General features: G+C 42.6%; 1 protein-coding gene across 1 annotated transcript in view; it reads right to left on the bottom strand.

Annotated features, from left to right (window-relative positions):
* Window positions 1-258: 258 nt before the first annotated feature.
* The window catches only part of LOC124805518, a 124,487-nt gene continuing 106,996 nt past the window's right edge, over window positions 259-17,749 (bottom strand). The window contains exon 5 of the mRNA XM_047266082.1: window positions 259-1,491. Within this exon, the coding sequence (XP_047122038.1) occupies window positions 1,376-1,491 (116 nt within the window). The 3' untranslated portion in view covers window positions 259-1,375. The remainder of the gene's footprint in view (window positions 1,492-17,749) is intronic.

The following is a 17,749-nucleotide window of genomic DNA, read 5'->3' as shown; positions in this document are numbered from 1 at the left end:
GAATTTCTGTTTGAATCTAATAAAATCAATAGCTGCTTCATGAACTAATCTTGAATGGATTGCTTTACTGCTACATATTGTAGGAGTAAATTGCAGTGAACACTGAACAATAGCTTGAAATCAGTAGGCTATGTAATTTGGGCATGTAGGTATATTGCAGTATTACACTATTTTTTTTGGTGGGGGGGGGGGTGCATGTCTGAAATAATGGTGTGTTGAAACATAGCATATAATATAAACATTTATTAATACCTCTCACAATTTACAGAGAATACAGTGAGTTTAATTACATCTTGTGTACAACCAAAGGTAATCTGAACATCAAACCAAGGAGAAATACGTTTATTTTTACGCCATTACGTTGTATAAATCAGTCTCTCTGTCAACAGACCCAGACTAGGTTGTTTGCTATACGCCTTCACCTATTTTTCCCATTGTAACAAAACAAGACTCTGCAAAATCATACTCTCTCTTAGACATTACAGCTAAGGAATAACTTCCAAAGAAAACTAATCACTATTGTAGATGCAACATGCGAATTATGAATTACTGGGGCGCCCTGGCGCTTCTTGACATAACATGCTAAATCTCTGAGAGCACTTTAGGTTTGTCTTCTTCCTTTATGACGTTACGCAGGTACCGACATCACACATTCTCAAGCGTACAGTCGCAAGAACAATATACCACAACGCCTTAATGATTCTCTTTTGATGTCTGACTGCCAAGTATGAAATTCTAGATCATAACTGAAATAACAACACTCATCACTCCACATTATAGGGACACAGCTTGAGGTGCACGTTTTTCCATAACGTTTATATGAGAAGTGGTCACTCCTCCACAACAGTATCTCTAAATCCATAGGAGTTCCCTGCGGTAATGGTGTCGCCATATATGGCAGTCAACACTTCCAAGTGAAACAATTTTAAAAGAATGTCTGGTGAATATATTTTTGCTTAAGTTTCTGGTTTTGTGTTGAACAGTTCAATTGTGATGGACCAGCACACTATGTGTACAGTTTTTTGGTGTAGCCTCACCCTGGAAATGTAAAGGGGTGAAGCTCTACTCATCGCACGAGGTGTGAACCCCAAAAAGGAATGTAAAATACGTGTAGCGTCACAGAAGTGAAATATCCCAGAGACGATGCTACGCTCCGCTCCCAGGACGCATGCGCAGTCGGTTGACGCATCACCAGTCAGCAGGCAGAATATGTGCGGCGGTGATACGTGTCACCAGCTGGCGACCGGCGCATGCGCCGCAGGTGAGAACGTCACCAGTCGGCAGCTAGCGCGTGCGCAGTGTGTGGACGCGCCACCAGCTACTGTCAGCGCACGTGCAGTGCGAGGACGCTACTGCGCAGTTAACGGCGGCCGCATCACCTGCCGGCGGCCAACGCATGGAGAAGCGTCAACGATGCCGCAAGAAGCAACGACGCGCTCCTCGTCGCTGCCCCGCCGAGCTCGCCGTGCTGCATCGCTGCTGGGTGCTCTCCTGCAATGGCACACACGATAACAATTAGTTTCATGCAGCTTAGGCTTTACCATAGCTGCTATTGACATCGAAAGAAGGAACAAGTTTACTGTTACCAGTCACACCTCTGAAGCATATGATTAAAATTAATTAAGAGAAGTTATAGTACACTAATTACCATTAGAATTGCTGCACAAGGAAGAAATGCAGATGATAAGCAGGTATTCATTGGACAAATATATTATACTGGAACTGACATGTGATTACATATTCACGCGATTTGGATGGTTAGATCCTGAGAAATCAGTACCCAGAACAACCACCTCTGACCGTAATAACGGCCTTGATACGCCTGGGCATTGAGTCAAACAGAGCTTGGATGTCGTGTACAGGTACAGCTGCCCATGCAACTTCAACACGATACCACAGTTCATCAAGGGTAGTGACTGTGGAATTGTGATGCGCCATTTGCTCGGCCACCATTGACCAGACGTTTTCAATTGGTGAGAGATCAGGAGAATGTGCTGGGAGAACATTTTCTGTATCCAGAAAGGCCCGTACAGAACCTGCAAGATGTGGTCGTGCATTATCCTGCTGAAGTGAAGGGTTTGGCAGGGATCGAATGAAGGGTAGAGCCACAGGTCGTCACACATCTGAAATATAACGTCCACTGTTCAAAGTGCCGTCAATGCGAACAAGAGGTGATCGAGACGTGTAACCAATGGCTCCCCATATCATCACGCAGGGTGATACGCCAGTACGGCGATGACGAATACACGCTTCCAATGTGAGTTCACCGCGATGTCACCAAACACGGGTGCGACCATCATGACGCTGTAAACAGAAACTGGATTCATCCGAAAAAATGACGTTTTGCCTTTCGTGCACCCAGGTTCGTCGTTGACTACACCATCGCAGGCGCTCCTTTCAGTCATGCAGCGTCAACGGTAACTGCAGCCATGGTCTCCGAGCTGATAGTCCATGATGCTGTAAACGTCATCGAACTGTTCATGCAGATGGTTGTTGTCTTGCAAACGTACCCATCTGTTGACTCAGGGATCGAGACGTGGCTGCAGATAAGATGCCTGTCATCTCGACTGCTAGTGATACGATGCCGTTGCGATCCAACACGGCGTTCCGTATCACCCTCCTGAACCCACCGATTTCATATTCCTCTAACAGTCATTGGATCTCGAGCAATGCGAGCAGCAATGTCGCGACACGATAAACCGCAATCGCGATAGGCTACAATCCGACCTTTATCAAAGTCTGAAACGTGATGGTACCCATTTCTCCTCCTTAAACGAGGCATCACAACAACGTTTCACCAGGCAACGCCGGTCAATTGCTGTTTGTGTATGAGAAATCGGTTGGAAACTTTCATCATGTCTGCACGTTGTAGGTGTCGCCACCGGCGCCAACCTTGTGTGAATGCTCTAAAATGCTAATTATTTGCATATCACAGCATCTTCTTTCTGTTGGTTAAATTTCGCGTCTGTAGCACGTCATCTTCGTGGTGTAGCAACTTTAATGGCTAGCAGAGTATATCATCAGTAAACTCAGCAATGGCAAAAATAATCCATTTCTTTTTCTTTGAAGTAAAATCATTGGACAGATAATTAACATAACTTTTTCTGCTTATATTTCCTCAAAACAGGACAGATTAACATTCAAATTACATAGTAGATGATTCTCTAAAGCAGATATTCCCAAAAAATGAACAAAATAAAGCTCTGTTGGCTTGTATAATGTTGCACAGCCTCAAACTTTCTATTTTGTTTGTTTTGTCTCTTAGGCATGGCAAACTTACATACAGTGACACCCGGGGCGTAAATAGCTAGGTAGTGTAAAATGAAGTATGCAGCAAGTCTGACGCTGTCATCAGCATGGGATACATTGATTAATAAGTAGCACTCTTTTGGGCTAGCAGCTGCAATCACTTTAATGAAATAATGACACAAATCTATAATGACGAACATTGCTTACTCCTTTTCCTGAGAGTGTGTCGAATCGCCATTAGTTCCACATACTTAGCTATGATCACATGAACTTTACATGTGAACATTCTTGATATGGCTTTAAAATGACTGCTATTGATACTGAATGAAAGAACAAATTCATTGTCATCAGTCACAATTTATATGCTTCCACGACGCAAATTAAGGTTTTAAACATCCCTCTTCAGGTTGATTTCCGTGTATCAATATGACACGTGCGTGTTGACCTCGTCTTTGGGGTAAGTTGTGGCATTGTCTACTGGGAGATAAAAATAAAACACTATTTCTATACAGGTCTCATACTTCTGTTGTGGATTCTAATAGAAAACATGGACGAAACTATGTAAAATTATAAATACCCCCAATGGTCACAAGCTCCATAGACAGTGATGCTACACCACTTTCACCATCATACACTTTGTAATCACTGAATGGATTACAGATGGCGAATGAAATGGAATGACGTGTGGATAGAGTCTCCCAATAGGTTGACCTGTCGCCTGATGCAAGTCTTTTTTGTTGACGCCACTTCAGTGACTTGCATGTCGATGAGGATGACACGATCATGATGATGGAGACAGGAAAACACCCAATCCCTAAGAGGAGAAAATCTCTGACATAGCCGGAAATTGAACCGGGGCCTCCTGCATGGCATTCCGCCATGCTGACCACTTAGCTACGAATAGGGACTGATGGCTTATAGAATGTAGTAAGTGCAAAGAAGATTTAATAAAAGCAGGCACTATTTTGCACAAGTCACATAGCACAGTGGTAATATATGTTGCTTAGATGGTCAGAAATATAACTGTAAATACTTCTAGTGGTCACACATTATTTCTGTCAAGTTTACATAACTCAATACATTGCATACCTTTAATAATCTGAATGGCTTGTCATAAATGTAAAGTGGAAAGAACCAATGAAATAATTATTTTTACAGTGGTATTGAAAATTGTGTATATAAGAATTTACTTATTTATTAATGTGCTACTTCGGTAGTGATGTGTGTGTGTGCGTGTGTGTGAGATATATTGGGGATTGGTGAAATTTAGAGGCATAGATCTTAGTTAAAGATGGACAGAGAGCAAAGTTATGGTTATGATAGAGATGTGGGTATCCAAGATTATTACAGAGCTGTGATTTGTTAAGGTTATATTTGTAACATGCCATATCAAAGCAGTGGATGAAGTAACACACTTACTATGATTTAAATGCAGATATATATATATATATACTCTTATTAAAGTAAACAGACACAGACACTCTCGAGCTGAGAGTGGGTACAAGGTTTTGTTTTCTGGGTGGATCTGTTGAGTTTTGTGCATCAAGCTAGTCAATCTGTTCACTTAAGTACTGTCATAGAAATCTGCAAATAATTAATTCTTGGTAAATACAAAGGGGAGGAGAGGGCAGTGTGCCTATGTGGGTACCTAGCTGTAATATTTATAAACAACTTTGAAGCCAATACTCTCAATTCCAACTACCATACACGCAAAACATCATTTACTGCCTTACAACAGATATTATATGATACTTTAACCAATTAAACAAAAGAAGATATTAGTGAGTTAACCCAATTGTTTAACTACTTCCATGAAAACATAATGTTCATAACTAGGTAACAAGTACGTATGGTATAAACTTTCTAGACCTGGCCATTACAATAATGAGTACCAGATGCCAATTAGAAATTTAACAGAAACCTACTGCAACACACTCTACCACCTATACTTCTTTCATCCCATAGCACTCCAATATTCCTGCATTATTTTCTGTGCAGACTACAGTTAGGTCGTTATCTAGAAGGTAATAGAAAAAGAATTTCATCTGCTAGAACAATTACAAATAATGTTACACAGAGAACTTTTTATAAAAGTATTTTATGTGTACAAATAGAATTTTTTTCACCACTTTCGGAATTTTATTTTTTCTAAAGATACAAGTATTCAGTAGATGAAATCGTTTCATAAAATAATGTCCTCTCACATCTGCATAAATGTTTTTTTTTCCAAATGAAATCCATGTATAAATGATATTGTAACCACTTTCTCTCATCTTAGGAATAGCAACACCTGTGTTTATATGGAAATGTAACATCTTTAACATTTGGCTATTATCTAAATTGTTAGAATGTTGTTTCCAAACTTCTCCGCATCCTACTGCACCCTACTTCCAATTGTTCTGCTTAATGTGTTGAAATCTTAGTCTCCCTCTACTGATTTTATCCCCCAATCCCTACCCCACTCCCCATTTCCAACCATTACCAAATTAACTATTTCTTAATGGTCAGTATGTATCAACTTATCCCCTGATTTTGTGCCATAAAGTGTGTTCTCCTTGATGCAGCACCTCTTCCCTAGTTATTCGATCAGTTCAGGTAATCTTCAAAATTCTTCTTTGGCAACTATTCAAACCATTTTCGATTCAGGTCAACATATGTTCCAACTTCTTACTGACACAGTTACTATACCATTTGGAAACCTTTATATTTTATTTATTCCTACGAAATTCAATTCCTTACCCAAATTTCTCCATTGTTTCCTTTACTATTTGCTCCATGTACATAGTCAATAACTGGGGAGTATGCTATAACTCCGTCTTACTCTATTCTCAGTTACAGATTCATTTTCAAGTTCTTAGACAGAACTTACTATGGTTCCAACGTTTCCTATCCTTTTGTGTGTGGGACTGACAAATACACGTATAGCGAAAACAGACGTGGAGCGGTCGGGGATAGTGCAAAAGTAACACAAACGTGAGACACCATTAAGTTCGGCAGCACAAGGGAGAAAATATCAGTGCTCAGCTTTGCAGGTTGTGTGATGCACAATTAGAGGCTCTCTCTGTTGTCTGGATGCTATATGATACATATTCATGCATTGCACTGCATAACCGAAGCCCCGTCGAGAATAATATCGAATATACCTCGGATGTTGTGTATTGTTGTCTGTGATGCTGTTTTCCTCCCACGACTATATTCATTCAGCAAAAAAAAAAAAAAAAAAAAAAAAAAAAAAAAAAAAAAAAAAAAAAAATCCTTTCAGTCACGAATCGTGATCGTTATTTCAATAAACGAGGCATTTCGTCGAACTCTGGGAGGCCATCTTCAGATGTTTGATCACTTTATATACAAAGACAAAACCGAAAAATTAAATACTGTTTCCAATAGTGGCGACATATTACGGTTTTTGAGAGCGTATCAGACCATAAAATCGCTCGTAGGACAGACTAGAACAACTACGGTGTGACTCAAAATAATGGGAAATTTTGGAAGTTATTGTGGCAAAACTGCGGGGCATTTGGCGTCGAACGACATACCGAAAGCTACTGTCACTGTCTTGCCACGTAGTAAACAGTAAAAGTGGAGCAATGGAACGGTGTGTAGCGCACTTTTGCGGTAAGAGCCTGTTACAAGAATGGAAATGTAGAGTCCGTGCGTCGAGAATTTCGGTGTCATTTCAACATCGGACGGCACTATCGTGTCCTTTTAGTGCCTGCAGTCATCATGGGCGTCCGTTATTTTGAAACAACGGGTTTTGCAATGAAGAAGCAATCTGCAGGGAGGCACCGAACCGTTCGTACGGGATACAATTCAAGGGCTGTGTAATCTGTTTTTGGAAGAAGCCCATAGTGCCCTATTCGAGGTCACGCACAGTCTCGCAGTGTGTTCATCGAATACTGAAAGTGGATTTAATGTTCCATCCGTACGATCTGCAGATGTTTCAGCAACTTGAATCTAACAGTCTGCTAACGCGTAGACAAAACGCTGAACGCATTTTAACAAAAGTGCACGACGACGACAACGATTTAATGAACAATCTGTGGATGTCGGACGAAGCTCACTTCCACCTCAGCGGATATGTCACCAGACAGAATTTGCGCGGGTGGCCTCAGCAAAATCAACATCTGCTACAACAGACTCCGTTGCACAGCAGTAAGGTTACTCTATGGTGCGCCATGTCATGGAGTGGCGTTATAAGCCTCTACTGTTTTGAAGGTGACGATGGGTACGCCACCACTGTACCGCATCTTCGGTGTGTTGCCATTCAGGAAAGATTTGTTGCACTTGATCTGCCCCATTTTCCTACTAACAGCTGGACTCAACATGACGGAGCAACGGCAAGTGCGGCGCCGATGTCGTTGGGAACTGTGCGACGACTGTTTGGTAACCGTGTCAGTTCAAGGCACGATGACACTGCATGGCACCCAAGATCGCCTGAGCTGAGAGCGTGTGACTTTTTTCTTGTGTAGCCACCTCAAGAGCGGCGTTTAACGTACTCGACCTCCTACTACCGAAGAACGTAAAGCAAGAATACGAGAAGAAATATCCGGAATCCTTTTAGAATGTTGGGCCCAGCAACGCGTAACGTTTCTAGCTCCAGTAACGTGCCCTCCGACGGAGAGTTCTCTTATGGGTGTGATATGCAAGAAACAAAAATGCGTGTGATATACAGTAATGGCATACTCTGTACTAAACATTGACATAAATAAATAAGTGTGAAGTAATTGCAGTTTTTCATTTATCCCTGTTGCCAAATTTCCCGCCCTTTTCAAGCACCCTGAACAACTACATCCTCAGGAAGTTTGGTGGAACTTTACCTCTGTAAATCAATGGGACATATATTCCTTCATGTGAAGATAAAAATAAGCGTAACATGTAATGGTCCCCATCGCCCAAGTTTCGTAATGGTATTTCATTACCTATGGCTGTTATACTCTAATGACAGTTTGTTTTGCAAAGATTATTGAAACTACTAGCAGCTTTTCGTGGTTTACCACGAGGTCCTTTCAGTTCGAACCAAGTCGTTGGTTACTACTATTTCGCCTCAATATGTACTAATATGTCGGTTTTCCTTTGATAAGACACCCAGATTTCACTAATATTCTATTTATTGTTTGTTAGATACTGATAATCGCTAACATCATTTGTTACTGCGTATCAATTGCAAGACGAAATCAGACTCCGCCTATGCCATTTCGGATATTGTTGAGGGATATTTTCCCGGTATTTTAGTATCAAGTAATGATGCAATTCGGTTAGAGATTAATAACTTAATCATAGTTTATGCAACTTGTCACCACTTTCAACAAAGTCTGCAATATTCAGTCACCAAGATGTTCAATGCCAACCACAGAGTAGCGCGACAAGTCTCAGGCAGGTACAAAACAACAGCGATATACACTGAAGAGCCAAAGAAACCGATACACCTGCCTAGTATCGTGTAGGGCCCTATGAGCAAGCAGAAGTTTAGCCACACGACGTAGCATGGACTCGACTAATGTCTAAAGTAGCGCTGGAGGGAATTGACACCATGAATCTTGCAGGGCTGTCAATAAATCCATAAGAGTACGAGGGGGTGGAGATATCTCCTGAATAGCACATTGCAATGCATCCCAGATATGCTCAATAATGCTCATTTCTGGGGAGTTTGGTGACGAACAGAAGCGTTTAAACTCAGAAGAGTGTTCCTGGAGCCACTCTGTAGCAATTCTGGACGTGTGGGGCATCGCATTGTCCTGTTGGAATTGCCGAAGTCTGTCGGAATGCACAATCGACATGAACGGATGCAGGTGATGAGACAGGACGCTTACATACGTGTCACCTGTCAGAGTCGTTTGTAGACGTATCAGGGGTCCCGCACCACTCCAGCTGCACACGCCTAAACCATTACAGAGCCTCCACCAGCTCGAACAGTCCCCCTGCTGACATGCTGGGTTCATGGATTCACGAGATTGTCTCCATACCCGTACACGTCCATCCACTCGATACAGTTTGAAACGAGACTCGTCCGACCAGGAAACATGTTTCCAGTCATCAACAGTCGAATTTCAGTGTTGACGGGCCCAGACGAGGCACAAAGCCTTGTGTCGTGCAGTCATCAAGGGTACACAAATGGGCATTCGGCTCCGAAAACCCATAGCGATCATGTTTACTTGAATGGTTCGCAAGCTGACGCTTGTTGATGGCCCAGCATTGAAATCTGCAGCAATCTGCGTAAGGATTGCACTTCTGTCACGTTGAACGATTCTCTTCAGTCGTCGTTGGTCCGGTTCTTGCAGGATCTTTTTCCGGCAGCACCGATGTTGGAGATTTGATGTTTTACCGAATTCCTGATATTCACTGTTCACTTGTGAAATGGTCTTATGAGAAAGTTCCCACACCATCGCTACCTCCGAGATGCTGTGTCCCATCGCTCGTGCGCCGACTATAGCACCACGCGGAAGCTCACTTAAAACTTGATAATGTGCCATTGTAGCAGTAGTAATCGATCAGACAACTGCGTCAGACACATCTAGTCTTTTATAGGCGTTGCCGACAGCAGCACAGTATTCTGTCTGTTTGTGTATGTCTGTATATGAATACCAGGTGTGTCAATACCAGTTTCATTGGCGCTTCAGTGTAATTGCTATCGCCGTGGTAACACTGCAGTACAGCGTCATCGTGCTGCTTTTTCATTGCAATCAGAGTAATTACGTATGAGGTGAGCATCGTTCAGTTTTTCATCTGCAAACCTGTCCACACTGCTGTGTACCACTGGTAACAAACAACGAAGTAACACTCTCGGAAATAATTGAAAGAAAACAGCCCTCGGTCACTATTTTTCGATTTAACCAGGTTTCAACTCCAGTTTTACAAAAAGAGGTCCGGACAGCCATCAACAGCGCGAATTTCCTACTCAAACCGTTTCAGAAGAAAATGCTCATTAGCACGAACCCTCAGACCCCAAAACTTCAGTCTCAATTTAAAATCCACCAACCTAAGCATCCGATACGCCTGATATCTAATAGTATGAATAGTGCATACCATAATGAGGCCAAACGTCTACATGAAACTCTGAGAAAATAATTCGATTTTGTGAACAGTTTTTCCGTCCCAAATAGTTACACCTTAGTCCAAAAAATAAAAGATTTAGAATGCAGTTCAGACACCAAGTTAGTTTCTTTCGATATCAAAAATCTTTATACTAACGTCCCCGTACAGGAAACGCTTATGATTGTAGAAATAAATTTACGTCGGTTCAAAAAAGATATTTCAGATGAACATATCACAGACTTCATGAATCTCATCTCAGTCGCAGTCAAGTACAACTATTTCGAATTTAATGGGCTTCTGTACCAGCAAACCGGCGGTCTCGCTATGGGAAATCCGTTAGCTGGTATCCTCCCTGATATTCTCATCAACTCCCTAGAAGAAAACGTTTTTAATTGTTTTCCAGCTGCGTCACTAGGCATTCTTTCTTATTCCAGATACGTTGACGATATTCTTATCATATACAAAGGACCCGCTGACGGTGTTGATCGTATTTTTAACCTATTCAGCCGGCTGGAGTGGTCGAGCGGTTCTAGGCGTTACAGTCTGGAACCGCGCGACCGCTACGGCAGCAGGTTCGAATCCTGCCTCGGGCATGGATGTGTGTGATGTACTTAGGTTAGTTAGGTTTAAGTACTTCTAATTTCTAGGGGACTGATGACCTCAGATGTTAAGTCCCATAGTTCTCAGGGCCATTATTTAACATATTCAATGATCTTCATGAGAAAATTTCTTTCACTATCGAATTTGAAAATGAGGCCCTTCAATTAAACTTTCTTGACTTGACGCTTACCATAGAAACAAATAAAATTTCTTTCATTATTTCTCGTAAAGTAACATATACCGACCAGATCGTTCCTGCTTCTTCTACTCATCCACAGTCGCATAAAAAAGCCTTCTTTCATTCTGTTGTTCACCGAGCCATTTCCATACCACTTTCTAAAGAAAAGTTCAACGACGAAATCAATTTACCTAAAATAGTAGCAGTTAACAAAGAGTATAAACCTAACATAGTAGATGACGTCCTTAAAACGAAAACTGCTAAAAGAATTGCTACGCTGTGTACTTCTATTATCGAGTCTAACTCAAAAAAATATTTCTCTATTCCTTTCGTGGGGTCTATCTCTTATCAGATCCAACGCATTCTTGGAAAGAAATACGATTGCAACGTTGCTTTTTCAACTAATAACAATTTGAAAAAAAAACTTCATTCATAATTTACATTCTATTCGTTCCCCTTTAGAAAATTCTGGTGTATACAAAATTGTCTGCAATATTTCCTCCTCTGACTATATAGGACAAACTGGACGTGCCTTCACTACCAGATATAAAGAACACTTGCTAAGAAAAAATGGCACTACCTTCCAAAATTCGTCTTTTGCCGACCATCTTCTAATTACAGGTCATTCACCTAAAGCCAACTGCGACAGCAACATTTTGCAGACCGAAAAGAAAGGGCGTAGACTAGATATTATAGAAGAATTAGAGATTTTCAAACATCTTGCTCGAAAGGATAGCCTCATCTTTAACAAACAGCTACAGCTACGTAACAAAAAATTTTTCAACGGTATAAAGCCGTTACTCGATATCTGACTTCGGGTCTCCTTGTGCAGGTTGCCGAAATGTTCTTTTCCTTCTGAAGCAGTCCTATGTTTTCTAATAATCAAATGTTTCTTGGCTGTGTTCACGTCAATATTGCGTTCTATAAGTTGTCATTCAGTCCTATCTACATTTTCATAATGATGTTTTCATGTTTTATCTTACTGTTATAAGCTTCGATGTAGACAAAACGTTGTATTGTATGCTACATTCAGACAAACATTGCCTTCCATTAGGTACCAACTACTGTTCATTTATAAATCATTTCTGCCTATATTTCAATGTGAAGTAGCCTAATTGTATCTACGGCTACTAGATGGCGCGCTCGTTGCAGTGCCATGTTCACCTGGCCGCATTTGTTAACGCGGGCACCTCAGTCCGTTTGCAACCTGTAACCGCGTAAGTAACGAGCAGCCCTTAGTGGCTCGCCATCCCAATTTTTTATCTTAAATATCTTTGTGACTATTGCCCTTTTGGCATATTTATTATTTTATAAATGACATATAAGTATTGCCAGCCTTTCACGATGATTCTGTACTTATACTCTGTATCATACGATTTTAGTCATAATTGAGTGTCCATGTTATAGACCATTCTTTGATTTAAATTCTGAGGAAGACACTCCAAGCAGTGTTGAAACCCGGTTAATTCGTTAAAAATAGTGAGCGAGTGCTGTCTTCTTTCAATTGTAACTATTCACGGTCTCCGAACGTGCAGCCATGTACAAAACTTTGCGACTCCCGGAAATGAAAAGCAGAGACAGAACTGAGCTGAACTGACGCTGGAGGGCGCAGAGTAAAGTGGGAATGAAGTTTCCAACAACACACTCGGATCATATCGCGGTGGAGATACAGGGGATGGAAAAAACTGTGGAAACACCAAAATCCCAACAAATTGCGACGCATAATACGATGCAGGAAGACAGTTGGCATTCGAAACAGCTTACAGTCCCCTTGGAGTGGATTAATAAAGGTTATGTACGGTTTTCAAGGGAATCTTATGCCATGCTGCCGGCAAAACAGTGTCCATTCCAGGTAACGAAGAACGATGTGGATAGCGATGAAGCACACTTCTCTCCAAATTAGACAACGAAGGCTCCATAATTTTGAGATCTGGTGACTGTGGTGGTCAAGGAAGATGCAAAAATTCATTGGACGATGTGAGCTGTCGTCTAAACACAGCATCACCATTGGGGAATAGACGTGATCAGTTAAAAATGGTGACATAATCCTTCGCAGTAATGCAGCGTTGCAGAGCAACCCAGAGGCACATAAATCATCATGATATGGTTGCCAGCATTATCACCGAACCCCCTCCATGTTTCACTGTTCGGAAATAAATTCGAGCAGAAGATGTAACCTATGTGTAACAAGGCTCATCCGACCAAATGACTTTCTTCCGTTACTCTATAGTGATTTGCATCACTGATGAGTGGTTTTGGAATTCCTACTCGCTACGCAACATCCTGATTATGGAACTCCCTTCGTGCTATTTTGATGGTAAATGATTCACGGGTGTGACATTCAGTTCTCCAGTGACTTTTGCGGCTCCTGTAGCCATACTTTTTGTGAATGTCCTCTTCAATTACCGTCTGCCACCATCACTCAACAAACAATTTCGCCCGTGTTGTGACTTAGCGGAAGATGTTTTTCCGCTTTTCCTGTATGCCGTATAAGCCGTAACGTTCCCTTTTACAATACCAAACACTTCGTCTACCTTCGTTACAGCAGTATCCAACATATGAGCTTCTGCATGTTGTCCACATTCGAATTCACATTGCTGTGACATAATGCACTCAAAATTGCTCACAGCACTATTCTGTGCACGGTTTGTACTGGAAACGTATTTGTAGGTGTAGTTCGTGATCAGATACAACTGCGCTACGTGCAGGACTGGCTGCCATCCGCATTTATGTTCAAGCATGCTTTTACGGCGGTGTTTCCATATTTTATTCTAACCCCTGTCTGTATCTGTAGTGCGCCGCGCGGGATTAGCCGAGCGGTCTCAGGCGCTGCAATCATGAACTGTGCGGCTGATCCCGGTGGAGGTTCGAGTCCTCCCTCTGGCATAGGTGTGTGTGTTTGGCCTTAGGATAATTTAGGTTAAGTAGTGTGTAAGCTTAGGGACTGATGACGTTAGCAGTTAAGTCCCATAAGATTTCACACACGCATCAGTAGTGCGATACAGATTCGAAGGCAAATAGTGGGTAATAAATCTAGCCGCACACGTCAAAAAAGTTTTGCATCACCCCGGTTCCCAGAACTCCTGAAGACAGACGTTGACTGTGGATACTGTATCACAGATACAGTCCCTTTGAATGTTCAGATATGTCACTAAACCCGCCTAAAGATGAAACAACCATGGATGAGCAGCGCCTATTAGAAAGAGGGGGTCCGACAGCCGATCAGTTCCAGTCGCTCAACCAGGAAGGAGGAACACGGTTCGTGTTGCCCTTTGTTCAACCATGCCTGGACGGTCAATACCGCGGTTCGACCGCGTCCACATTGTTACTTTGTGCCAGGAAGGGCTCTCTACAAGGAAAGTGCCGAGGCCTCTCGGAGAGAACCAAAGCGATGTTGTTCGGACATGGAGGAGATACAGAGAGACAGGAACTGTCGATGACATGCCTCGCTCAGGCCGCCCAAGTGCTACTACTGCAGTGGAAGACCGCTACCCACGGATTATGGCTCGGAGGAACCCTGACAGAAACGCCATGTTGAATAATGCTTTTCGTGTAGCCACAGGACGTCGTGTTACAACTCAAACTGTGCGCAATAGGCTGCATGATGCGCGACTTCATTCCCGACGGCATGGCGAGGTCTATCTTTCCAACCACGACGCCATGCAGCGCGATAAAGATGGGCCCAACAACATGCCGAATGGACCGCTCAATATTGGCACCACGTTCTCTTCACCCATTAGTGTCGCATTTGCCTTCAATCGGACAATCGTCGGAGACGTGTTTAGAGCCAGCTCAGTCAGGCTTAGCGCCTGAGACACACTGCCCAGCGAGAGCAGGAAGCTGGTGGTTCACTGATGTTTTCGGGTCGCATTATGTGGGGGCGACGTACGCAGTTGGTCGTCACTGAAGGCGCCGTAACGGCTGTACGATACGTGAATGCCATCCTCCGACCGATAATGCAACCATATCGGCAGCATATTGGCGAGTCATTCGTCTTTATGGACGACAAATCGCGCGCCTATTGTGCACATCTTGTGAATGACTTCCTTCAGGATGACGACATCGCCCGACTAGAGTGGCCAACATATTCTCCAGACATGAACCCTATCGAACATGCCTGGGATTGATTTGAAAAGGGAGTTTATGGACGACTTGACCCACCAAACGCTGTGACTGAAAATGGCTGCTTATGGGCGACGTGACCATTTAACCATTCTGAGGGATCTACGCCGAATCGCCGTTGAGGAGTGGGACAATGTGGACCATTAGAGCCTTGATGAACTTGTGGATAGTATGCCACGACGAATATAGGCATGCATCAATGCAAGAGGACGTGGTACTGGTTATAAGACGTACCGGTGTGTACAGCAATCTTTACTACCATTTCTGACGGTCTCGTTGTATGGTTGTACAAGATCCAATGTGTGGTTGTCATGAGCAATAAAAAGGGCGGAAGTGATGTTTATGTTGATCTCTATTCCAATTTTCTGTACAGGTTCCGGAATTCTCGGAACTGAGGTGATGCAAAATTTTTTTGATGTGTGTACATGCATTTTCAGCGTAACGAGCCACGGTATACTGTGAAAATATGCATGATCCCCCGGCGTAACCTTGTAGGTGGAGGTGCGTTCAGGTTCTATTTTAAGTGGTGCGCTCGTGTTTTAGGTAGTTAGTCATCGAGATCTGGAGCGCAGGGGGAGTTTCGCCAGTGGCCAATTTCCTGAAGCAGTGAAGCAGTACAAGCTGGCGGCCGACCGAAGCCCCCGTGGAGCGTGGTTTATCAGAACCCACGGAGCGGACCAGTGTGTTGGCAGCGGCGCCCTACGAGTGTCGGCCCTCAGGTGAAGCTCCGTTGTCCGCCGGAAGTGGCGGCTGCTGCTCCAGCGCTGGAGTCGAGGGCTCCGGGCAGCCGGAAGCAGCCAGCACTTCCGGCGCCCGGGCCCGCTGCTACACACACTTGCTCTTCGAGTGCCCTATTCAGCATCGACGGCGGTAATCAATCTCGTGAGTGCGCGTGTGTCTTAGAGTTCGTATTAGGTTTCCACAAAACGTAACGTGATTACTGCCACGGTAATAGTTGTCTACTGACGTAGGATTTTGTTTATTATTGTATCATCATGGAGTATCGCGGTATTTACATTGCACCAGATCTACATGTATTCTAGTCTGACAAGGAGAGAATGTGACGATAATATTAAATTTTAAAAATATTTACTACTTTAATTTCGTCGTTTTGACTTTCCTTTAGATTCACTCATCCCACATTATATCTCTATGAAGGTTTTACTTAAAATTTTTCATCTTTCAGTTCCCTACCAAAACAGGCCCGATAAATTTGAAAGTTCACATCGTCTTTTCGGGCGGTTATCCAGTAATCTATGTGTATATCACAATGCTATGTTTTACACAACGCTACGACAGAATAAACAGTCTTATCGTCAAAACGTTAGGTTTTTATTTTATTTTTTATTTCCCCTCACGTTAACTACATTTCGAACTTTCTTCTGTCTACAGAGTGAATGAGACGGGAGACAGGATGCAGCCCTTGCTCGTCCTTCTCAACTACTAACTCGCTTTCATATTCTTCGACTGAAAGCTAGTTTCTGTATATGTTGCATACGACCTACTGCTCCCTGTTTTATGTGCGGATAGCCATTTAGCTATTTCCAAACTTTTTCCTCGATATAGAAATGAAGGTTTTTGCTTCTTGAATGTAATCACTAAGATATGTCGTAGGTCAGTATTGTCTCGAATGGTTCAAATGGCTCTGAGCACTATGGGACTTAAAATCTGAGGTCATCAGTCCTCTAGAACTCAGAACTATTTGTACCTAACTAACCTAAGGACATCACACACATCCATGCCCGAGGGAGGATTCGAACCTGTGACCGTAGCGGTCGCGCTGTTCCAGAGTGAAGCGCCTAGAACCGCTCTGTCACACCGGCCGGCTTTGTCTCGAATATTCCTAAATTCCTCCAGAACCACAGATTGGCTTTTACTAGTCATTCGATGCTTCTGTAGATAATTCGTGTTCGTATTGTGCATTCATGGCTAATTAATCGTATGGTTGAGTAATACGCACGCTTTTAACCACCTGTCTTCTTTAATTCTGCGATTAATTAGTTGCTTCCTGCTGCGGGAGTGCATTTTGGAACCGTCATATGTTACGCTTACCAAGTGGAACATTCCATATGACGGGTCTGTTTTTAAAACGCGAAGCCGTTTGTTGATCACAGATGTGTGCGAGTACTTAATTGGACTAGCGAATGTCGAAAACAATATTGAAGTCATTATAGGATTATGTAGAAGATGTTTCCAGTTGTATACCATGAACTGTAAATTTAACTACCTGTTTATATTGATGGTAATATGTTTCAGCCGCTATCAAGTGAAGATGGTTGGTCAACTTCACTACAGACAATCTTGTAACACAGGAGAGACAGTTTATTTCATCACAGTCATTATTTATCTGGTTGTAGCACACTATTTCACGAGACGGTATCTAGATGCCCCTACAAGATTAAAAGCTACAGTTGGTGGACAAAAATATGGAACAATTAAAAGCGCAACACAACAGCGTGCATGATACCAAGTAGATAAATATTGACATTCAAAACAGCTTTCGAGTCTTCTCGGTATGGATGAATACAGATCCTGTATGGTTGTCAAGCGAATCTTATACCATTCTCT

Source organism: Schistocerca piceifrons, chromosome 7, assembly GCF_021461385.2.
Source record: "Schistocerca piceifrons isolate TAMUIC-IGC-003096 chromosome 7, iqSchPice1.1, whole genome shotgun sequence".
Classification (NCBI taxonomy): Eukaryota; Metazoa; Arthropoda; class Insecta; order Orthoptera; family Acrididae; genus Schistocerca; species Schistocerca piceifrons.
The sequence above is the reverse complement of the archived record's forward strand: the minus strand, read 5'-3'. Positions and strand labels throughout refer to the sequence as shown.